Here is a 25,095-nt window from a genome sequence, read left to right on the forward strand (position 1 = left end):
AAATACCAGGGGTCTCAATGGTATAAATGGGTCTAAAGAAACCAAAACTATAAGTATAAAAACTACTATCATATGCTTGCTTCCACTGACTTCATTTACTCGGGGCCTTGTCTTACTCTTATGTATAGTTGAGAAAGCAGATGCAGACAAAATGTCTCCAAAGTCTCTCTCTACTTCTTAATAATTTATGAATTTGTCATTATAAGCCTAGAGCCAACTAAAGCTATTCTAGCCATAGTTACAATTATGCTACAAATCGCTGTCTTTCATTTTTTCCTAAAGACTCAGGTCCAGAGTGAAGCATGACATATGTAAAATGTCCCAGAAAATTTTACTCAGTCATTTATATAGTTTTTTTAAAAGACATGACTAATAATCTCCAATTTAAAAATGAGCAGTAAAAGTAGAACTAAAAACAGTACTAAAGCACAGAAACTAACTCAATGACATACTTTAAGGTAAAAGCATTTTAAGGTAAAAGGTTTTTATATTGATTTATTCAGATGTGACATTAGTCAACCAGTCACATCTGAATTAGAATTAGAATTCTAAAACTAGAGTTAGAACTCTGAATTAGAATTAGAATCAGAGCACACAGTAGTACTCAATAAATATTTACTGAACGAATGAATACATATGTGCAATTACTAGGTTTGTCTTTCTTTAATTTAAAAAAACTTATCAAGGGGCTGGCCCCGTGGCCGAGTGGTTAAGTTCGCGCGCTCCGCTGCAGGCGGCCCGGTGTTTCGTTGGTTCGAATCCTGGGCGCGGACATGGCACTGCTCATCAGACCACGCTGAGGCAGCGTCCCACATGCCACAACTAGAAGAACCCACAACGAAGAATACACAACTATGTACCGGGGGGCTTTGGGGAGAAAAAGGAAAAAATAAAATCTTTAAAAAAGCTTATCAATAAAAATTTTGACTTGTTAAAAGAGTGACTATCCTAATTTTGAAAATGAAGCTAAACCCAAGAATCTCTTATCCAAAGATATTAAAACACAGTAAATTGTAATACAAAATTTTAAATATTGATACCATTAATTTTTTAAATTATTATAAATATTCATAATATATTACAATTATATGAGTTTAAAACCTATTAAGATAATTTAAATGATGTTATACTGGCATAAAAAGAACTACAGGCTAGTAAACTAAATACTTCATAATATAACAGGGTAAGGATGGCTTACTTTAATAAATAGTATTCAGTAATCTAACTCCTGCAAAATAAACATAGATGGATTAAAGGGTTAAATATTTCAAAATCATTAAAAAGATAATTAAAAAGAAAAATTATTAAAAAGCTGTCAGAATAACTACTGAAGCCAAGTGATGGGTTCATAGAAGTTGATTATACTATCTCTCTACTTTTGTGTATGTTTGAAATTTTCCTTTAAAAAAATTTTAAGGGGCCGGCCCCGTGGCCAAGTGGTTAAGCTTGTGCACTCCACTACGGTGGCCCAGGGTTTTGCTGGTTCGGATCCTGGGTGCGGATATGGCACCACTTATCAAGCCATGCTCAGGTGGCATCCCACATGCCACAACCAGAAGGACCCACAACTAAAAAAGAAGATCTACAACTATGTACTGTGGGGCTTTGGGGAGAAAAAGGAAAAATAAAATCTTTAAAAAGAATGAAGCTAAAAGAAGAAAATTGATTATTTCAAATACATATGGATTATTTAACACAGTAAAGTAAGTAATAGGGATTACACAGGATTACTAAAAATACAGTAAACTCTCATGCCACCAGGAATTTTTATCTGAACACAGAACTGATTCCATTCAACTTCACAAGAAAAAGGGCATTCCTTCTAGTCAGGGTTCCTGGTTCCACCTTGTTCCAACTTTCCAAGTACTTAGACCTTGCTCCTTTGCTCCGCTGCACTGGGGAAAAAATCTCTCTCCCCAGCAGGTTATAAACCTATGCAAGTCTCTCCCATATAAAACTCAAACAAAACTCTTCCTTAGAAACTAACTAACCATAATCACCTATTTTCTCTACCACAACGAGAATGGTACCAGCATCTACTTAGATACTCTATGTCTCTTACTTTCAATGTATCATGAAACCTACACTGTATAAAAGGGGAAAATTATTTATGATGTAATCAAATAAAACATGAAATAAAATATTATATATACTCATCAAAAGCATATTCACATGTTGAGTGTGTAAAGAAAAGAATACAAATAAAAGTAGTAGGATAGCAAGAATATTGGTGATTTGTCATTGTCTTAAGTGATCTTGGATTTTATTTTATAATGTTATCTTTAAAATATTTAATAATTAATATTCTACAAAGCATCACATAAAATAGCTGGATGATCTAAATTTAAGATCCTATAAACAGATATACGACCAAATGCCCACAATCAACCCAAAACTCATTCAAAGTAACAAAAGTAAGAAGGAAACGGAAATTTTTTTTTGGTATTCCTTTTTAAAAACAATCATTTAGGTTTGTGTTCCCATTTTTAAACAAACAGTTTCAAGATTGAATAGCCATAGCCTAGGCAACTTTTAAGTCCATGTCTCTAAACCACTTTAAATGATATTTCCTTGTGTTCACAGAAATTAGGCAAAAAGTCTGGGGACTTTCATTTTTAGTTTGTAAAGATGGTAAGGATAATTACAAAGATGGACTTACATATAACAGCACATTTAGGAAATCTTTGTATCTATCTTTATGCTATACCCAAAGTATCTAAACTATGAGCAACCAACAATACTAGTATTTATAACAGCCAAGACAGAATAAGAGAAAGCATATTGATACACAACTGTTTATTTTCATAATTACTTTATTCTCTAAAGAAAATTTCAGTTGCCTGTAAGAACTATAAAACAATTATTTGCTCAGCAATTAAGAAATAGCCCCATCAGGAAATGCTCAATAAATGGCATTTAGTGTTAGTAAAATTAAATGGAAGGTAGGAAGAAAGAGCGCAAAACCCAGATTTCCAAGTCTTCTTTTCCTTCCTAATATATCTCAGGAAGACTGAGCATCAGTTTGAAAACACACTACAGATGGGAGTTTTAATGTATCAGGAGGTTAGGAAAGGTTCGCCCCCATTGTACCAAATCTTATCTTAAAAGGAGTTCAACAGGATAGCGATATTAGCATCACGGCAGAGTGAGTTGTTCCCTTTGTCTCTCTCCTCTAAGTTCCAACCAGTCTGACATCTATGGACCAACAAAGGACTCCCTGAACAGCACACGAGAACGCCTGAGGGATCCATGCCTCAATATATCTAAAGGTTGGTGGACTGGATCTCTAGGAGGCAGTGGAACTAGGAGACCAGCTCCCTCTCCCTCCTCCGGAAGTGGCGATCCAAAATGGGGATCCTCATACTAGCACACACGCCAGCAACCACAGGATGCAAAGGCACTTATTTATGGCTTGGCCCCTGCCCCTCCTCAGCATGGCAAGTGCCACACATGTCCTCAGGCTTCAGGACACACACAGAGCAGTGCCAGCAACCCAGCCCCCTTCTACTGCCCTGGCAGTGGCGCTGGTCTTTCCAGCAGTGGGGACAGCAACCAAAACTCAGATATTCCCAGCAGGAACAGGGTGCCCTGACTTGCGGTCTCACAAAGCACACTGGCCAGACGCTACAGGACCAGCAACAACATTTGTGGCTTAGTCCCTACCCTAGCAGTGGCAGGTGGCACCTGTGACCTGAGGCTTCAGAAATCAGAGCAGAACCTGTGGCCTAGCCCTCAGCAGCAGCAGCCCCAACAACAGCTCTACCAGTACAAGAACCCAGGCCCCTGGCAGCAACAGCATACACAAAAATTAACTCAAAATGGATTACAGACTTGAAGGTAAGACTCGAAACCATAAAACTCCTTCAAGAAACACAGGCAGCATGCTCTTTGACGTTGGTCTTAGCAGTAGCTTTTCAAATACCATGTCTACTCAAGGCAAGAGAAACAAAAGAAAAAATAAACAATGAGACCACATCAGACTAAAAAGCTTCTGCACAGCAAAGGAAACCATCAACAAAACAAAAAATAACTCACCAACTGGGAGAAAATATTTGCAAATCATATACCTAACAAGGGGTTAATTTCCAAAATATATAAAGAATTCATACAACTCAACAAGAAAAAAACAACTAACCCGATCAAAAGATGGGCAGAGGATATGAACAGACATTTTTCCAGAGAAGATATACAGATGGCCAACAGGCACATGAATCACTAATTGTGAGGGAAATGCAAATGAAAACTACATTGAGATATCACCTTACACCCATTAGAATGGCTATAATCATCAAGACAAAAAATAACAAATGTTGGAGAGGATGTGGAAAAAAGGGAACTGTCATACACTGCTAGTGGGAATGCAAACTGGTATAGCCACTATGGAAAACAGTATGAAGATTTCTCAAAATATTGAAAATAGAAATACCATACGACCCAGGTATCCCACTACTGGGTATCTATCCAAAGAACTTGAAGTCAACAATTCAAAGAGATTTATGTGCCCCTATGTTCACTGCAGCATTATTCACAAAAGCCAAGACATGGAAGCAACCCAAGTGCCCATCAACTGATGAATGGATAAAGAAGATGTGGTGTTTATATACAATAGAATACTACTCAGCCATAAAAAGTGACAAAGTTGTCCCATTTGCAACAACGTGGATGGACCCTGAGGGTATTACGTTAAGTGAAATAAGCCAAACAGAGAAAGACAAACACTGTGCAATTTCACTTGTATGTAGAAGATACACACACGGACAAAGAGAACTGATTAGTGGTCACCAGAGGGTAAGGGAGTTGGAGGGTAGGCATAAGGGGTAAAGGGGCACATACACATGGTTACTGATAAATAACAATGTATAACTGAAATTTCACAATGTTATAAACGATTATGACCTCAATAAAATAAATAAATAAAAATAAAGTACTCAAAAAAAAAAAAGGTTCTGTGTTGGGCTTTGACACCTAATTTCCTTCTTGTTCAACAATACTGCGAAAATCCACTATACTTTGCCTTTGATGAACACAAAAAAGATCAGTAGCATGACTAGGCTGAAATTCCCATGGTTTCATCAAGTATCACTTTGTAAAGTGGCAGATTTGTTCTGGCTTATGGGAGGAGTCATCTGCTACCTTTAACTAAGCACACAAAGATGTTAGGAGATAGTTACATTGAAATGTATTAATTCATTGCCCAAATATTTAATTAGTGTTCCAGGCATTGAGATAAAAAGATTAAGATACAGTTTCTTTCTTTCCTCAGGTTATAAATATTTTAACAGGTTAGGAGTGCTGAGGCATACAACAAGACTATGAGGTGTTATGATTTATGACTAATAAGTGCATTATGGTATGTATCTGGGCTTGGAATTCTATGGGTTTATCCTCTTTGGGGTCTGCTAAGATTCTTAAATCTGTTCTATTTATGTCTTTTGCCTGCTTTGGAGAGGTTCCAGTAATAATTTCCTTAAACAGTTTTTATGAACTGTACTCTTTCTCTTTTCTTTCTGGGACTCAGATAACACAAATGTCAGATCTTCTGATATTGCTGCACAGGTATCTGAGGCTCTGTAGAGTTTTCTCTCCCCAATTTTTCTCTCTATTGTTCAAACTGGAAGTTTTTTATTGATTAATCTTCAAGTTCACCAACTCCTTCCTTTCTCATTATCATTCCACTAGTTCAGTTTTTTAATTAGTTATTATTTTTCAGCTCTAAATTTTCCACTTGGTTCCTCCTTATATTTTCTATTTCTTGCCTGAGACTTTCTATTTTGCCACTCCTTTCAATTATGTTTGCCCTTAATTGTTGGAACATTTTTAATAATAACTGCTTTGACATCTTTGTGAGATAATTTCAATATCTATGTCATCTCAGCATTGATATCTGTTGATTATCATTACATATGACTTGAGATTTTCCTAGTTCTTTATAAGCCAACTAATTTTGTATTGCATCCTAGACATTTTGACCATTATGGTATAAAATTCTGGGTCTTGTTTATATCCTACAGAGAACGTTAATATGTTTGTTTTAGGAGACAATGGTTAGGTTCAGGCTGCAAGTTCCAACAAGCCTTCTTGTACGCAGTGGTTCCAATACCGGTTCACTATTCAAATCCTCTGCAGGCCTATTTGGATTTGTCCTATGTGTGCACCATACAATGACCAGTCTGAGACTTGGGTGGTAGTCCACACCACAGTTCAGTTCTGAAAGTATGTAGGCAGTTAAAACTCAGATCCACATATGTACAGCTCAGGAAGAAACCTATAAGCATAAACAACTTTAAGGGGTTGTTTTCCTGAGCTCTTCCCACTCTGCAATCATCCACGTATGTCTGGTTGCCTGGGGCTCTTCTTTTCTTGTCATTCAGCCAGAAAGCTAAGGTTTTATTCACGTGCACTTCCTGCAACTATGCCAAACAGCAGAAGAACAGAAAGGGGGGTAGGGAGGAAGCCAAGGAGGATTTACCCCATTCTCTTGGAGCTACAACTCCCCTAACTTCCTAAGAGAGGAAGGTTCAACTCTCTACATTTTAGGTCTGTCCCCATTGCTCTTGCCACAGGACTTCTTAGAGACTGGGGCAAATGAGAACAGAGAAAATAACCACAAAAAAAAAAGTGGAGAGGGAGATCCTCATTCTCTTTCTGAGGTACAAGACCCCTTTCCCACAAAAGCTATAATTAGAAGGCATTTTGAGCTCTGACTACACTAATGCCATCTTCTAGTTTTGGGACAGCACTGAGTTCAGGCTTCTGCTGAATATTAAGATGTACACCTGAAAAGTGAAATGCCACAAGGCTGGGAAAAGACTAACCAAGAAGCTGTATGCTACAGAAGTGTAAGCACTCTCACAGGATTGAAAGACCGTCAAGTGCCAGTCAGGCAGAGTAATGAATCTTCATTGACCACCTAGGCTTTTCATTACATACTCCAGAGAATTATGTGCCCTGTAAAATCTCTGGAACTGTAAAGATAATGGTTTCATTGCTGTGATTAGGTTATACTATGTGGTATAGTTGACTTTAAGGAAGGGAGATTGTCTTTCATGGGCCCGACCCATTGGTGAGCCCTTAAAAGGAACCAGGCTCTCTTTGCAAGAGATTCAAAGCATAAAGATTAGATGCTGGGGAAATCCTGTTTCCACATTTAAAAATGGAGAGAGCCACAGAGCCAGCTGCTGAAAAACGACTCTAGTAACTAAGAATAATCACCAGCAAACAGCCAGCAAGGAAATGAGAGCTTCAGTCCTACAACTGCAAGGAACTGAACTTCGCCAGTAACTTGAATCACCTTGGAAGTAGATTCTTCCCCAGAGCCTTCAGGAAGGAATGCAGCCCAACTAACACCTGGATTTCAATCTAGTAAGAGCATAAGCAGGAACCCAGCGAGACCATGCTCAGACTTCTGACCAAAGAAATGTGAGCTAATAAACAAATCTTGTTTTAAGCGCCTAGGTTTGTGGTAATTTGTTACACAGCAATAGAAAACTAATTTAAGGGGCTATTATGAACTTAAGGCCAATAAATTTAACAACTTAAAACAAATTCTTCAAAAGACAAAAATTACCAAACTTACACAAAAGAAACAGAAAATCCTTCTCTATATACATCCATTAAAGAAATTAAATATCTAATTAAAAACCTTCCCACAAAGGAAACTCCAAGCTCAGGTGGCTGAGAGTAAATACCACCAAACATTTAAGGAAGAAATAATACCAATCCTACATAAACTTGTTCAGAAAACTGAGAAGGGGAAGCCTTCTCAACTCAATTTATAAGGCCAACATTATTCCGATACCAAAATCAGCAAAAAACATTATATGTAAAGAAAAGTGCAGACCAATACTCCCCATGAGCATAGACACAAAAATCCATAACAAAATACTAATAAATTGAATCCAGCAAAATATAAAAAGGCTGCTACATTTTCACCAAGTGGAGCATATTTCAGAAACACAACATTGGTTTCCACTCTTGAAAATCAATCAAATTAACAGACAAAAAAATAAACACCATATGATCATCTCAATAAATAGAAAAAGCATTTGGCAAAGTGCACCTTTTTTATCCTTTTCAGAATAAAAACTCTCAGCAAAGTAGAAAGAAGATTTCTTGAATAAAGGGCATCTATGAAAAACCTACAGCTAACATTATAGTTAAAGTTGAAAGACTGAATGCTTTCTTTTCAGATTAAGAAGAAAACAATGATGTCTACTTTGATGGTTAATTTCATGTGTCAACTTAACTGGGCCTTGGGGTGTCCAGATATTCTGGGTGTTTTTCGATAAGATTAGCACTTGAATAGCAGACTGACTAAGGCTGAGTGCCCTCCCTAATGCAATCAGTTGAAGAACTGAACAGAACAAAAAGGCTGACCCACCTCAGATTAAGAAAGAATTCTTCCTGCCTGGATGTCTAACTGAGACATCAGCTCCTGCCTTCCATTCAAACTGAAACATCAGTTCTTCCTGGGTCTTGAGCCTGCTGACCTTCAACAGGAATTGCATAAAAGGCTTTCCTGGTTCTCAGGCTTTTAGACTTAGACTAGAACTAAGCTAACAGCTCTCCTGGGTCTCCAAGTTTGCCAAGTAACCCTGCAGATCATGAGACTTCACCAACTCCATAATCATGTGGGCCAATTCTTTAAATAAACACACACACACACATCCTATTGGTTCTGTTTGTTTCTCTGGAGACTCCTGACTAATACATCTACACTCACCACTTCTATTTAACATCATACTGAAGCTCCTAGCCAGAAAAAGTTTAGAAGGAAAAAAGTAAAGCTGTCCCTCCTCCCCTACCTTTTTTGTTTTCTCAAATTTCTCTTTAATGTTATACTGGAGCTCCTGTGTAGCAATTAAAAAGAATGAGGTGTGAAAAATAAACTCAAAATGGATCAAAGACTTGAAGGTAAGACTTGAAACCATAAAACTTCTAGATGAAAATATAGGCAGTACACTCTTTGATATCAGTATTAAAAGGATCTTTTTGAACACCATGTCTTATGGACAAGGGAAACAAAAGAAAAAATAAACAAGTGGGACTTCATCAGACTAAAGAGCTTCTATAAGGCAAGGGAAATCAGGATCATAATGAAAAGACAACCTACGAACTGGGAAAAAATAGTTGCAAATCATATATGTGACAAGGGGTTAATCTCCATAATACATAATATATAAAGACTCACACAACTCAACAACAAAAAAGTCAAACAACCCGATCAAAAGATGGGAAGAGGATATGAACAGACATTTCTCCAAAGAAGATATACAGATGGCCAACAGGCACATAAAAAGATGCTAAATATCACTGATCATCAGGGAAATGCTAAAATATCACCTTACACCCGTTAGAATGGCTAGAATTACCAAGACAAAAATTAACAAATGTAGGAAAGGTTGTGGAGAAAAGAGACCCATCATACACTGCTGGTGGGAATGCAAACTGATGCAGCCACTATGAAAAATAGTATGGAGATTACTCCAAAAATTAAAAATAGAAATACCATATGTCCTAGCTATCCCACTACTGGTTATCTATCCAAAGAACTTGAAATCAACAAGTCAAAGAGACTTATGCACCCCTACATTCACTGCAGCATTATTCACAATAGCCAAGATGTGGAAGCAACACAAGTGCCCACTGACTGATGATTGGATAAAGAAGATATGGTGTATATATACACAATGGAATACTACTCAGCCATAAACAAATGACAAAATCGTCATACCCGCAACAACATGGATGGACCTTGAGGATATTATGCTAAGCAAAGTAACCCAGACAGAGAAAGATAAAAATTGTATGATTTTACACATACGTAGAAGATAAACAAACACATGGACAAACAGAACTATTTAGTGGTTACCAGGGGGAAGAGGGGTGCAGGGTGGGCATGAAGGGTGAAGGGGCGTAGCTATATGGTGACTGACAAATAATAACATACAACTGAGATTTCACAATGTTGTAAACTATCATAACCTCAATAAAAATAAAGAAAAAGAATGAGGTCTGGGAGTGGGCAAAATGGGTGACAGTAGTCAAAAGGTACAAACTTCTAGTTATAAAATAAATGTCATGGGGATATAATACACAGCATGGCGACTATAGCTAATACTGTACTGCATATTTGGAAGCTGCTAAGAGTACATGTGAAAAGTTCTCATCACAAGAAATTCTGTTACTATATATAGTGACAAATGTTAACTAGACTTACTGAGGTGATCATTTCGCAAGATATACAAACATTGAATCATTATGTTGTATACCTGAAACTAGTACAAAGTTATATGTCAATTATACCTCAATAAAAAAAGAAAAAAGAATGAGGTGTATCTAAAGAAAGTTATGTCATATTAGCACTAACTTACTTAAATTCAACTATATAACCCCACTGGAAAAAGAAAAGAGTTGGGGAGGGACAGATACTTTAAATGGTGCATATCATTAAGCCTATTAGTCCTAGGAACATATAATCACAAATAATAGAATCAATCAGCTTGAAAAAGCTGATGGAAGTTGGCAAAATCTAAATAAAATGTCACTGAGAAAAAAATAATTTCTTCCGTCATCGACAAAGACATAAAGCATAATGCTCCAGAGAATAAAGCATATAGTGAAGGATTCTTTGGTCTTCTTCAGGAAGAAATTGAGTAATAACAAAAAGCTGCAGAGAAATAATAACTACAAAAGAATTAACTGATAAATTATCTACAGAAGGCAAATACAATAACCTACAAATGAGAAGAACAAGTAGAGATTCCAATTTTTACAATGTAAATTACACATCTAAATACACAAATCACTGATCAAAACCATACATACATTATACTCCATATTACTTGAGGGGAGATGTGCCTATATGCGATTTCTGCCTTTGGGAATACAATACACAAAGAACTCTACTGAATATTTACTAATCCAGAGAACAGTCCAAGACATATTATAAAATGAATATATCAAGTTGTAGAATAATGTATATAATGCCATCTCTTTTTGTTTCACAAACCAACCAATCAACAAAATAAACACAACCAAATCTCCTTCAACCCCCACATCCTATGTTCATAAATATTTGTATAAACATGGAGGTCACGGAGCCAGTCTAATGGCATAATGGTTAACTTTGTGTGCACCAACTGGGTGGCCTGGGGTTCACAGGTTTGGATCCTGGACACAGACCTATACACTGCTCATCAAGCCAGGTTGTGGTGGGAACCCACATACAAAATAGAGGAAGGCTGGCACAGATGTTAGCTCAGGGACAATCTTCCTCAAGCAAAAGGGGAAACACTGGCAACAGATGTTAGCTCAGGGACAATCTTCCTCACCAAAAGAAATAATAATAATAATAAAAAAAATTAAAAACCTGAGGGTCCTTCACAAGGCTCACTGACCTTGAATTCCATATGATAGTAAAGAGACAGGGAGGAGAGATCAGTAACTTTTTCTTTAATCATGTTTGGACTTTTTTACCTGTTGCAACAATTATATTACACTTTTGCAACTGGAAAAAAAATAAGGAAAATTTACATTAAAGGGAAAAGTAGAATTATGACTAAACTAGAAAATAAAGGCTAATTGGCATAAACACGCTCATTAAAAATTAAAATCTAGCTGAGAATATAGGAGCAAAAAGGCCCTTATTTTAATGAGAGCTAACCAAAGAATCTTTAATGTCCATTTACAAAAGCAAGCCATTGGTAATCTTTGGCAAGGTGCTCCTGAATACAACCTCATGCCAGCAAACATCTCAAACTAACTGAATCTCTTTTTTGGATCACAAAACTATTCACTTAATTTCCTGCCAAGCAAAATAGGGGAAAATGCATGCTTTACACTTTGAGACCAAATGCCTTGTTAAGTCTTTACTTAAGTGTATGGGGTTGTGCAATAAAGTCCCATGTGCTAACAACCTGTGGTCTATAATGCAGTCATCTATTTTCTTCCAGGAAATGCTATTACATTTTCTTTGTGATCAGCAAGTTTAAAAGAAAAAAAGGGCTGAGAGAGGAAGCTGAGTGCAGCTGTAAGCAAGACTGAGAAAGGAGACTAAGTTTGCATAGAAACACGTGATCTATAGTTTTGGCTTAAATTTTACTTGCTGAATTCATGATCTAACACAATTTCTTTTACATAGCATATACCGGAAAAATGTCAATCTATCCAGTACATCTCCAGCTATTCAAAAAATACTTTAAAACAAAAATTCTTGATTGTCTTATAATAAACTGCCATATTCTATCTTTGTGTAATGACCAATATGGGTAAAATTTAATCTTTAATGTAATGTTCACTGAGCATATCAGTGAATTGTTCAAATAATGGAGCAGATGACAAATTCAAATCTTAGCAAGTACTCACTTTTACAGTTTCTTCTGTGTTAAGTTTATTTCCCTTAACCAAGACAATTTGGAAAGGGTTGTTATTTTCCCAAATGTGCTGCAAAAGAATGAAATAAACATAAGAGTATTTTAATGAAAGAAATGAATATTTTGTACTAGCAATGAAATCGTCTTATCAGTTCTTATGTCCATTGGTATAATAGTGAAAACAGACCTCTGAACCAACAATGGAAAATCACATACAGTAAATTAAGCATCGTAACCACTAGCACTTAGTTCTCATGGCAAAACACAGGCAGTATTCCAGTACTTCTAAGAGATTCAATAAATTAAACACCATAAACAAACAGTACTAAAAGCTCTGGCTAAATAAAGAAATGATCACAAATTAACACACAAATAATATCTTAACAAGGAGCAGTTAAACAAACAATTTGCTAAGAGTGAATAAAAAAATGTTAACAGTTCCAATGAACACAAACTTAAGATTTGCTTTATACAAATATATTACATTCTGGAGAAAATGATGCCTCTGATACATTTAAAGTCTAAGCGTATTCAATAAGAAAAAGACAAGCAAAGTGTATCAAAAACACTATCACAGCTAAGCTGATAGAAATGAATATACTGGTAAATCAACTATTTCTGCACATCTAACTTTTCTACTACAACATCTCAAACTGCTCACTGAAGTACTATTTTAACTTTAACCTCAAAAAAATCTCTAATTTAATCGCACTTTTCTTTGGCACCAAAAGAACACCAAAAATATAAATGGCATATTTACAATTACATATAGCTTGAGTAAAGAAAAAGAATAGTAGCTAGAAAAATAATTATTAATAAATGATGGCTCTTTGGCAGATATGCATTGCTTTTCACAGAGGGAGGAGTGAGCAAAGAAAATCCACGTGAGGCTTAAGCATACAACTTAACAAAATCACATGTCTTTTACGGTTACCAACAGTTGACACATGAAACTTACAGAAATAACTCGCGTTTTCTTTGGTGGTAAAGGAAGGGGAAGGTTAGATGAATTTCGATTTATGGCAGCCTCTATGGCAATCATTTCCTGTTCATACATCTTTTTGATCTTGCAACATTCCACAAGTATAAAATGGGGCAAGGTCCTATTCATTACACAGTTCCGGATATACTACAGTGGCAAGAAAGAATAAGGTAAAGTAGTCAAGCAAATAATTAAAACAATATTAGAATAAAATTAGGCTGAAAAATATTATACCAAATGCACTGTGAAAGTATATCTTAACTCAATGTCAAGAATATAAAAATTCGGGGCTGGCCCAGTGGTGCAGTAGTTAAGTTTGCACGTTCTGCTTCAGTGGCCCAGGGTTCTTGGGTTGGGATCCCGGGCACAGACCTATGCATCACTCAACAAAGTCATGCAGTGGCAGTGTCCCACATACAAAATAGAGGAAGATTGGGGCTGGCCCAGTGGCGCAGTGGTTAAGTGTGCACATTCTGCTTCGGCGGCCCCAAGTTCACCGATTCAGATCCCAGGTGTGGACCCGGCATTGCTTGGCAAAACCCATGCTGTGATAGGCGTCCCACATATAAAGTAGAGGAAGGTGGGCACAGACGTTAGCTCAGGGCCAGTCTTCCTCAGAAAAAAGAGGAGGATAGACAGATGTTAGCTCAGGGCTAATCTTCCTCAGAAAAAAAAATAATAAATAATTTAAAAAAAAAATAGAGGAAGATTGGCACAGATGTTAGCTCAGGACCATCTTCCTCAAGCAAAAAGAGGAAGGTTGGCAACAGATGTTAGCTCAGGGCCAATCTTTCTCACCACAAAAAAAAAAATATAAAATTAAAACACAACATAAAATAGCTACCACTAATTGAACACCTAAGTATCTAAGAACTGAGCCAGACACTTCTTATAGTTACAGTTAATCTTCATAACAATTCTATAAGAGAGATTTATCCCCCATTTAATAGATAAAAGAACTGACAGTCAGAAGGGTTAAGCTACAAGCCTAGCATCTCTAAAACTTGAATTTAAATCCACCTGTCTCACTTTTTTGTTTGCTTGTTTGCTAAACTTTGAAGAAATACGTCCCTCAGTCTAAATGTTTTGTCTTCCCTTTTCTGCACTTAAGACCTGACAGTTTAACCAACTGGTGCACCTTTCCAGGGTGCAAACTTGACCATCATAGACTGTGATGTCACAGTGTAAGGTGTGACCAGTCAGTCAGGGAAGGTGAACATGCAGTACACATGTGGCCATTTCTTAAGTCCTGAGGTAGCCAATTCACACTTTCCCATAGATCCCTGAGGTAGACCTGGTACCTTTTCAGCACACGGATCCAGGCAACCAGTACTGTCTTCCCAGAAAAGAACCTACTGGCCATCCCAGCTTGACTGATGTTCTGTTTTATTTCCAAGAAACCAAGAAAACTCTCCAGAGGCATATAAGAAAAGGGGTGGTTCTTCACATTACCAAAGATTCCTAACAAGGTGAACAGAACTCCAGATATTCCTCAGAAGAATAAATTTCCCATACAAAGTGGGAGTCAATGTATTGTATTCAATTCAGAATCATTAAAAATACAATTTTTTGAAATAAAAAAATATCCAGAGGGCACAAAGGGGGAAGTGGTGTACCCACAACATGACTAACAATAATGTACAACTGAAATCTCACAAGGTTGTAATCTATCATAACATTAATAAAAAAAAAAAAAATATCCAGAATGGCCTATAAGTGGGCATTACATAACATTATGATAAATGTATTGATTCAAAAACTTTTCACTATGAAAATTATATCATTCCATTCCCTTCACATCCCTTTGTTTATGTTCTATATTTTCTCTCGCATACGACCTTGTACAAAAACGCACACATGCCTTTATTTTATTTTACAATGACAAATTCTAGGTTTTGACAAAACAATGGACCTTCGCCGTATCAAGATAAAAGACAAAAGTGTTAAAGAAGCAGGAGGCTACTTAAAAAATGGCACAACAAGAAGGGAAGAAGTCAGTTCTTCTATGCTACCACCAAGCACTTTTCATCTTTGTTCTTCCTCTCCTGGGCTAGAGTTCAAGAACTTACTGTAGAACGCCACAGCTGGCAAAGCTACGCACAAAAGTTATACCTGCTACTAGACTTCCTATCTACTAAACCACAAGGATTAAGGACCACACCAAAAAGTCTGAAAAGAAAAGTATAAAATCCCTTGTTCCCTGCTAATAAATCATAGCACCTTATTCTCAAACAGACATAACTTAATATTTGGCATGCCTATATCCCTTTTGCTTAAAACAAAACAAGAGCCAGTCCTGATGGCCTAATGGTTAAAGTCCCACGTGCTCCGCTTTGGCGGCCCAGGTTCGGTCCCCAGGTGCAGTTCCCTGGCATGGAACCACACCACTCATCTGTCAGCAGCCATGTTGCGGCAGCAGCTCACACAAAAGAACGAGAAGGACTTACTGGGGCTTTGGGGAGGGAAAAAAAAGAGAGAAGACTGGCAACAGAATCTTTCCCAGGGCGAATCTTTCCCAGGAAAAAGAAAACATTATAAATAGCAGTGATCACATATTTTTCTAAAAATCCTGTTACTATTTACCTATTTATATTGGCACTTAGCCTATTATTCTTTATGTAATGACCATTTTTTAGTCTTCAAATGTAATTTCAACAAAAATATCTTCAAGTTCCTTGAAGGCTAAGCCAGGATTCTATTCTTAAATAGCATACCTTATGGTGGGAGAAGGGATGTTACACTGCACATATCTTATTTAAACTCCTTTTTACTCCAAAAATAATCTGAGGCACTTCAGTGTCTTGCATGAAGTATATACTCAAAGAACTCATGACTAAATGAAAATAAATATCTCAAAGATTAAGGAAGGCTTTTGAGGATGGTGATACCTAATGTTCACAAAATACTTACCACATATGGAAGTAACAGACAAAGGGTGGAAGGGAGATTACATATATAAATATTAGACTGAAATTGAAAAGTTTTCTAAATCACAATGAAAATTTATAATATTATTTTACCTAATTAATAATCACAAGTAAGTTTTTATACAATTCAACTAATAATCATTTAATCAAAATATTTTATATTTTACTTCCCCCAGAATATTTCATATCTAAATCATTATGTCAACATGATAAAACAGTATGCAGCTATAATAAATTGTATTAAGAATTGATAATGTTATTGGAAATTATGATATAACAATAATCAAAAGAGAAGAATGCAAACATACAGATACGCAAATAGACGTATATAATCTTTACACCAAAAATATATATAACTGCAAGTAAAACAATAAAAACATGCCAAAATATTAACAATGGTTATCCCAGACTATGGATATTTATTACTATATATTAGTATTACAGATATCTATTATTAATCCTGTATAATTTTCTGTAGGTTCCAAATGTTCTACTAGGGCAATACATGTTTTTGATGATAAATTCAAATTGTTAAATACACACATACTTCCTTGGTGAATTGATAGTTAATACACATACCTGGAACTGAATTAATGGGTGGTCACCAAACACATATTCTACTCTCCCACTGACTTGCAACACATAGTCACAAGGGCTGACTTCATCTTCTTTCCCACGAATAGTCAAACGTTTTTGGATTGCCAATTCATTTATTTTGATAGGATTCATATTAGGAGATACTTGAAAGCTAAACACATCCTAAAAAGAGGAATAAGAAAAAGATGCAAATTTATATTTGTGCTGAAAAAAAATCACTCTTTACATTCATACTTCCTACTATATTATATACATCCATACGTAATATTCATGCATGTACATCCTTTACATTTAATATTCCAGTAAATTTTCCTACTTTCTAAACATAGTCTTAAACTATACAGGCTGCCAGAGCTCCCACAGGTCAGATTAATATTTAACTAAAGTTTACTAATATTTAACTAAAGTTTATCAACAGGTAGTTTATCACATGCATTTCCCAGTGAATATCTTTCTTAAAAAGGTACAAAAAAACCTGTATTTGTTCAAATTTAGTTCATATTAAGAAAAGAATTATATGTTGTCTACTCATGGGAGATCTATATATCAGTTGAACCATAAATTAAAAATTCTGTCCAATTTTACAAACATGTAAAAAGAAACATAAAAATTTTAATAAAAAAGGAAGAAAGGTGAGATGGAATATTATTAAACATGTTCATTGTAAATCTCAAAGGTACAGATAGTAACAATTATTTAAAATACCTGAATCCTCTCATAATCTAGCAAAGTAATTTCTCACCATATGATCACATATCAAAGACAGAAGAAAGCTCATTATTTCCCAAGACAGCCAACTGCTACTCTGGACAACTGTGATTGCTAGAAAATTCTCTACACTAACCTGAAATTGATTTTGTAATATTTTCCACCAAATTAAGTTAAGTCACCTCCCTTTCCCACAAAGTATCTCAAAATTTTTTGTTGTTGTTGCTGAGGAAGACTCCTGAGCTAACATCCATGCCAATCGTCCTCTATTGTTTAGTATGTGGGCCGCCAGCACAGGATGGCTGCTAATAGAGCGGTGTACATCCACACCCAGGAACCAAACCTGGGCCACTACAGCAGAGCATGCCAAACTTAACCACTAGGCCACCAGGGCTGGCCCTCAAATTCCAACTTTCGAAACCTAAACTTTCTTAGTTTAAAAACACTCCAATAGACTGGAGTGTTCCAATCTATTTTCTCTAGCATTTTGGCCCTTCTTCTCCCTTTTTTTAATGAGTTGGTGTCATATGCATCAAAGCACACAAGCTAGGATCCACAGAGTCATTTGAGAAGCGCCTGACTCCCCTTTTCTCCCTCATCTCAATTCCCAATAAGATACCAATGATCTTATATCCTGATGCCAATTGTCACCTTCTCTCCATTTCTAGTAACACTCTTCTACAACTTCAGTGATTCTTTATATCTCGCCTAAAGTGCAACATAGCTTTCAATTTGATCTCCCTACCTCTTATACTATCCACCTCAAAACTAACCCTCACCCAGCTTAGAAAGTAATCTATCTTTAAAAAGAGAGTCACAAAGCGATGTGATACTCTTTTTTAACATAATACAAATGGTCACAACTATCTAATGCAGTGCTACTCAAAAGAACTTTCTTTAATAATGCAATGTTGAGGGCCAGCCCGGTGACGTAGTGGTTAAGCTCGCATGCTCCACTTCGGCAGCCTGCAGTTTGTAGGTTCGGATCCTGGGCACGGATCTACACAACATTCATCAAGCCATGCTGTGGCAGCATCCCATATATAAAATAGAGGAAGACTGACACAGGTGTTAGCTCAGGGACAAGCTTTCTCACCAAAAATAATAATGATGATGATGATAATGTAAATATTCTATTCTGTGCTTCCAATACAACAGCCACTAGCCACAAGTGGCTCTTGAGAACTTGACATGTGGCTTAGTGTAAAGAACCGAATTTTCAATTTTATTTAATTAACTTAAATTTAAATTTAAATATACACATGTGGCTAGTGGCTACTGTATTAAATAGCACAGGTATGAAAGATAAGGAGCCCAGGCTCTTTCATATATCATAAAATTATTCTATGATCCCTATATACTCTCTATTTCATACATAAACTCTTCAGAAATACAACCTAGAAGACTCTCTCATCATCAGATAGCATGAACCTGCAGACAGCACAGAAAACACAACTGGGCTTGGAAAACTGCACATACTGTTAACTAGTTATCAGAAAATAAAACAAGTATGGTTATTATGTTTCAAGATTTAAGAGCAGCTCGAAAATGAATAAAGAGCACGTATATCTGAAGAAGAATCAAAGAGAACTCCAAGGAATAAAATGTGTTAAGTGAAACTTAAAATTCAATGAAAAGAAAACTGGCAAATTTAAAAAGATTATTGATAATAACAAGTGCTGGCAAAAATGTGGGAAAACAAGCTCTCAAAATACTACTGGGTAGGAATGTAAATTTGAAAAACTATTCTGCAGTATCTATTAAAAACTGATTATGTACATACACTTGACATTAATTCTGTTCCTAGGTATATACCAACAGAAACACATAAAGCAGCACTTTCCATGCAACAGCAATGTTGAACTTGATATGCTCTGTGTGTATGCATACATGCATATACATATATAACATACGACAACTGAGGAAATCTTAACAATGACTAGAACTTAAGGATAAAAAGCAAGCAAAACAGAACAAACGCAACAAAGAATAAAAAGATAAGGCATATATTGGGAGAATACATTCACAGCACATGTTAATGACAAAGGATCACTAACTCCAAATCTACAAATCAGTATGAAAATGCAACCTGATTAAAAAATAGACAAGAAAGGGCCGGGCCAGCCGCGCAGCAGTTAAGTGCCCACGTTCTGCTTCTCAGCAGCCTGGGGTTCACCAGCTCGGATCCTGGGTGCAGACATGGCACCGCCTGGCAAAAGCCGTGCTGTGGTAGGCGTCCCATGTATAAAGTAGAGGAAGATGGGCATGGATGTTAGCTCAGGGCCAGTCTTCCTCAGCAAAAAGAGGAGGATTGGCAGTAGTTAGCTGAGGGCTAATCTTCCTCAAAAAGAAAGAAAAAATCAAAATAATAAAAACTAGACAAAAAAAAACACAACAGAAATACAAATGTTTCATAAATATGTGAAAAGAGATTCATCCTTATCAGTGATGAGGGACATGCAATCAAGACAATAATGGATATACATTTATATAATGGAATCGTATTTAGCATCAAGGGCTCCAAACTTTTCTCCAAAAGCATCTTAATCCCTTGATAATTACATTTATGTCTTCTAAAGAACTACTCGTGTGTCATCATCACTCTTCTTAATTTTCTCTACATAAACTGACTGACTGACTGGTCAGAACTCAACTTGACTGGCTTTTCCTGTATTTCAATCAATTTTTCAACATCACTTTCAGATACTTCACAAAATATTGCATCTTCTCAAAGATTTGTAATTTTCCTGGCAAATGAATTTGTATTATATTGCTCAATGCTTACAAAAAGCTATAAATGAGAGACTATCCAACAAGGACACTGGGCATACGGCTGGGGACAGATACTTCTCTCCAGCAGGGAGGGATGCAGTTCATTAGTGACTATATCTATACTCTGACAACCATAGTTATTCGTATAATGACTACACAGGTGAGGAAATATTTATTCTTGATAGTCTTACTCTACATCCTTCCGTACTACTGTTTCTCACATTTCTGCCCTTGCTTCGACATATTCTCTGGAATTCCCCAAAAAACACACTCTCCACCTCCTACCCCTTCTACTCTCCTCTCCCCATCCCCCAATACACAGGCGACTATTTCAAATTACATGTGCCCCTCTCTTTATTGATAAAATTATTTCATATATCTTATGCAGGCTGAGGTAAAAAAAAAAAAATTTAAAAACCTTTAAAAGTGCTGCTCAGGTTTATTGGTATTCTTTACAAACTATGATTCTTGGAATCAAAAATAACACATTTGTCGGGGCCCAGTCCCGTGGCTGACTGGTTAAAGTTCTGCACGCTCCGCATTGGCAGTCCAGGTTCGTGGGTTCGGATTCCAGGCACAGACTTAATCTACTCACCAACCACACTGTGGTGGTATCCCACATACTAAAAAGTAGAGGAAGATCAGCATGGATGTTAGCTCAGAGCTAATCTTCCTCAAGCAAAAACAAAAAGAGGAGGATTGGCAATGGATGTTAGCTAGCTCAGAGTGACTCTTCCTCAGGAAAAATAAAATAAAATAAAATAATAATAACAATAATAATAATAATAAAGCATCTGTGATCTGGCCTCTGGGACTATTCTGTAAAATTGAGACACAATAGTTCCATGATTATATTTATCTTGCTTCTTAAAAGCCATGTTCTACAGTTGGCCGATACTGACTATGTGGTCATTTAAAATTTTGCATGTTTTTCACAGAAATTGCTCTCTAGCTTTCCCCCTACCAATCCTGGAAAATCATTTTTTAACCTAAGTAAATACCTTGTTATATTTCCCCTCACTTTTAGTTTGGTGTTCCCACATGCTGCTTCCCAATGTTGGTCACCAGCAGTGACAGAGAAATGGCCAAATGAGAATTTTATAGAAATGAGAGAGGCGAAAGAGAGAAATGAATATATGACAGAGTAGGTTGCCAATCATCCTTTATTCTGAGATTCTGTCATTCCTTTTTTTTTTTTTGGTGGTAAAACATTTATTCATTTATGAAATAGTGATGGTAAATTATGGTTTTGCACTTTTTTAAATGGCCCTACTTGCCTAAATAAAAAGCTATAAACTCTACGTGACTTCCCAAAATTGTTTAATAACAATAATTTTACTGATCTATACAATCCAAAAGTGTAGGAACTTTTGGTTTAATCCCTGGGTAAATATTTAGTCAGAAGAAAAGGAGACTAGGGAGAGACACAATAGCTATATTTCAACTATCTGAATATTTGGCATGTAGAATGAAGCAAAGATTGAATGAATACTTAAGGAAAATAGGAAGTATAACCAGATGGGCAGAAGTCACAGAAGGCTAGTTTTAATTTAAAAAATTTTTTTAATTCAAAATTTAAATGTGTGCTTGCCCACAGTTAAAACATGCCACTTCAGGAGGCAGAGCACTCCCCCTAGCAATGGACGTTTTTGGTCAGAGACACAGGATATAAGGGACAGTGAAAAGAATTATTACGTTATATAAAGAGTCTAGCTAGATGATCTCTAAACTCCTTTCAGCATTAAATTCTAGGACTGCTTAAAATCCAATAAGATTTCAAAATATCTCCATTTCTCTTTTAACTTCAAAACACCTCTTTCCACAAATACTTTGTTACAATGATGATTACATCAAAATTTGTACATCCAGTAGAGACATGACCCATATGTAATAAAATTCAAACTGACCTAGATGGGCAAATTGTTCTGAACCAGTGTTTTCAAGTTGAATTCTAATCACCTTTTAACAGTAAAATTCCCTGGTTCAGCTCTTACAACAGTGAAGAATTCCCTAAACAGTGTTTTAAATTTGATCTTGACACTCTATGATATCCAAATCTTGGCTTAAACTGACCTTTAGTCTCAACATATCTCAGGATCGAGTAACAAATTTTTTTTTCCCTAGACAAACTTCCTTTGTAATATGCCAGAAGGTATAATTTCTTTTTCACATGTGTCCTAAGAAATAATTAATAACATGTTGTTGGGAAGGAGGCAGAACTGGATAAAACCAGAAACACCTGGAAAAAATTCTGGCTACCATAGACCAGCTATAGGGTTGACACAAAAAATATCAAACTTCTCTCCCTTTCAGTTTCTTCACTGTAAAATGGGGATAAGACATCAACACTTTACAGGGTTGTTGGGAGAAGTGGAGAATACATAAAAAACACCTTTCACAGTTGCTGGCCGTATAAGTGTGTAACATAGAATGGCTACTGATACACTGTTTTTGTCACTGTTGTCATCATAGTAATTGAAGAACAAAATAAAATATCCTTGAATTCCTACCCTAATTCTAAGGCCAGACTCCAGATGATAAAATGACCATACTTGATACAAAGGTGGGAGCATAATCTAGTTTGTAAAATTGCTGTGAACATTCAGATATGGATTAACTGTGTATACACTGAATTATAATGCCCAATTCCATATCAGCACTTAATTCACATATTCATACAACATGAATGTAATATGGAAGAAAAGAGATCATTTGATCAAATCTCTCATTTTATAGACAAAAGAAAAATCACATGAGAAACACAATAATATATACACTAAAGAACATTATCTAGACCAGAGATTGGCAAACTTTTCCTGTAAGGATCAGGGTTTGCTGAAACATATGGGTCTCTGTTGCATATCCTTCTTTCTTTACCTTTTTTTTAAAAATTCTGTGATTTTTTTTACATCCCTTTAAAAATATAAAAACCAATCAAAAACAGTGCCGTTTGCTGACCCCGATGTAAACTAACATACCACTGCATCAAAAATCATATATGAGCAAGGGATATGTCAAGTTAGATTGTTAGACATAATCCTAAATTTATTTCCATCTTAAATCTAAAAATGTTCTTTGTAATAGTGTTTACTAGGTAAGCAAGAGCCTCCTCTAAGATTTGAGCTGCATTCAGGTAAATAGCACAAACTTATGACAAAAGTATTTCTTAAAATAATATAATACTACCTGACAATTTTCAAAATGAACAGCCACAATGAGCTTTCCTCCATAAAGTTTATCTTCTAAGTTTTCAAGGTTAGAGGGTTCATGCTCTGGTGGATATGTCTGCTGTAGCCAATCCATCCAAGACAATCCCACAAGCGACTGAATCTTTTCCTCACTGAATTTTCGCATTTTTACTCGGAATTCATTCACCTCAGGATCCTTCAAGGCATCAAATTCATGCAGACCTAAACACATTTTTCAAAGGTGTCATTTTGAGTAGCTAATAAGAATAAAAGACAATACAAAATATATTCAACAAAAACTAATTTGGACGTTTGGTCTTCATCAAGCAAACAAAACTGGGCAAGAAAATATTACGAAAGAGCAAAAGAATAGTGAGATAAAATAATAAATTTCATGACTAGAAGAACACATGATTAGATTTCTAAAGAATACAAACTTGAAACCGTCTAAAGAAATGTAGTTGATTAGCAGTTTTATAAAAATCATCACTGACATTCACACTACAATACAAAAAGATCTACAGTTTTTCTTTACAAACCAAGTAAACCACATTTAAAATATCTGAGAAAGACTAAGAATCTGAGAACTTTTCAAATGCTGTAATAGAATACTACATACTGAAATTATTATGAGCCTAAAAGTCAAGTTATAACTTAATTTAAAACTCAGTAAACAAATTTTATAGATTAAACTTTCAGTTCACTGTGATTTTTCAACAGTTACATCAATTAGTCAAAAATCTCATAAACATAAAATTATTCTTTATTGTGCTTAATTATGAACCACTTCTGCCAAGACAACCGTATATGAGAACTTTTTCATAAACTTATGATTATTCTAATAAATAATTCTAGAAATCTAAAACAATAAATGAACATGTATAAATTTTTATATGTGCATTAATTTTTACCTATCAGATTGGCAGACATTTTAAAATTTGACTGTACACTATGCTGGATGGGATAGAGAGAGAGAGGAATATTTATTGAATATTTATTAGAATTTATAGAATAGTTATTTAAAATTTTATATAAACACAGACACATATATATACATCGTTCGATCTCAAAATTCACCAACAGGAATTTCAACCTGAGAGACTCAGGACCAACCAGAGAAAGCCAAATATGTTCCCCAAACCAATCACAGAAGATGCCCAGCTTCTAGTGAGCCCCTCTCCAGCTTCCCCCTGCCAACAACTTTCAACCAGGCACACCTGAAGCCTTCCCCGTTTCTCAATATAAAACTTTCTCACTCCCTTGCCTGCCTTTGAGTCAGTGCCAAACACCAAGTTCTGTTACTACGGCAAGCTCTGAGTAAACAGTCTATTCTCATAAGGGTGGTCTTTGTTTATTTCCCCAAACTTATGGAAATAATTATACAAATAACATGATATCAGTACAAGAATGTTCACTGTAGTTTTGTTTATAATAATATAAATACTGGAAAAAATCTAAAGTTAATCATTAAGACCTCGTTAGAAATATTAAGATACATCCATATACCATTATATAGTGGTACAAGTAATAAAATGAATAAAATAGAT

At 35.8% G+C, this 25,095-nt stretch overlaps 1 protein-coding gene across 2 annotated transcripts in view; it reads right to left on the minus strand.

Moving 5' to 3' along the window:
* Nucleotides 1-25,095, minus strand: part of PIK3CB (phosphatidylinositol-4,5-bisphosphate 3-kinase catalytic subunit beta) — a 169,603-nt gene that overhangs the window by 68,302 nt on the left and 76,206 nt on the right. For both annotated transcript variants that reach the window (XM_001495416.6, XM_023621014.2), the window contains exons 4-7: nucleotides 23,547-23,770; nucleotides 16,863-17,042; nucleotides 13,333-13,503; nucleotides 12,367-12,444 (exon numbers count right to left, since the gene is read on the minus strand). In XM_001495416.6, coding sequence (XP_001495466.3) covers nucleotides 12,367-12,444; nucleotides 13,333-13,503; nucleotides 16,863-17,042; nucleotides 23,547-23,770 — 653 coding nt within the window. The remainder of the gene's footprint in view (nucleotides 1-12,366; nucleotides 12,445-13,332; nucleotides 13,504-16,862; nucleotides 17,043-23,546; nucleotides 23,771-25,095) is intronic.

Source organism: Equus caballus, chromosome 16 (genome assembly GCF_041296265.1).
Source record: "Equus caballus isolate H_3958 breed thoroughbred chromosome 16, TB-T2T, whole genome shotgun sequence".
Taxonomy (NCBI): domain Eukaryota; kingdom Metazoa; phylum Chordata; class Mammalia; order Perissodactyla; family Equidae; genus Equus; species Equus caballus.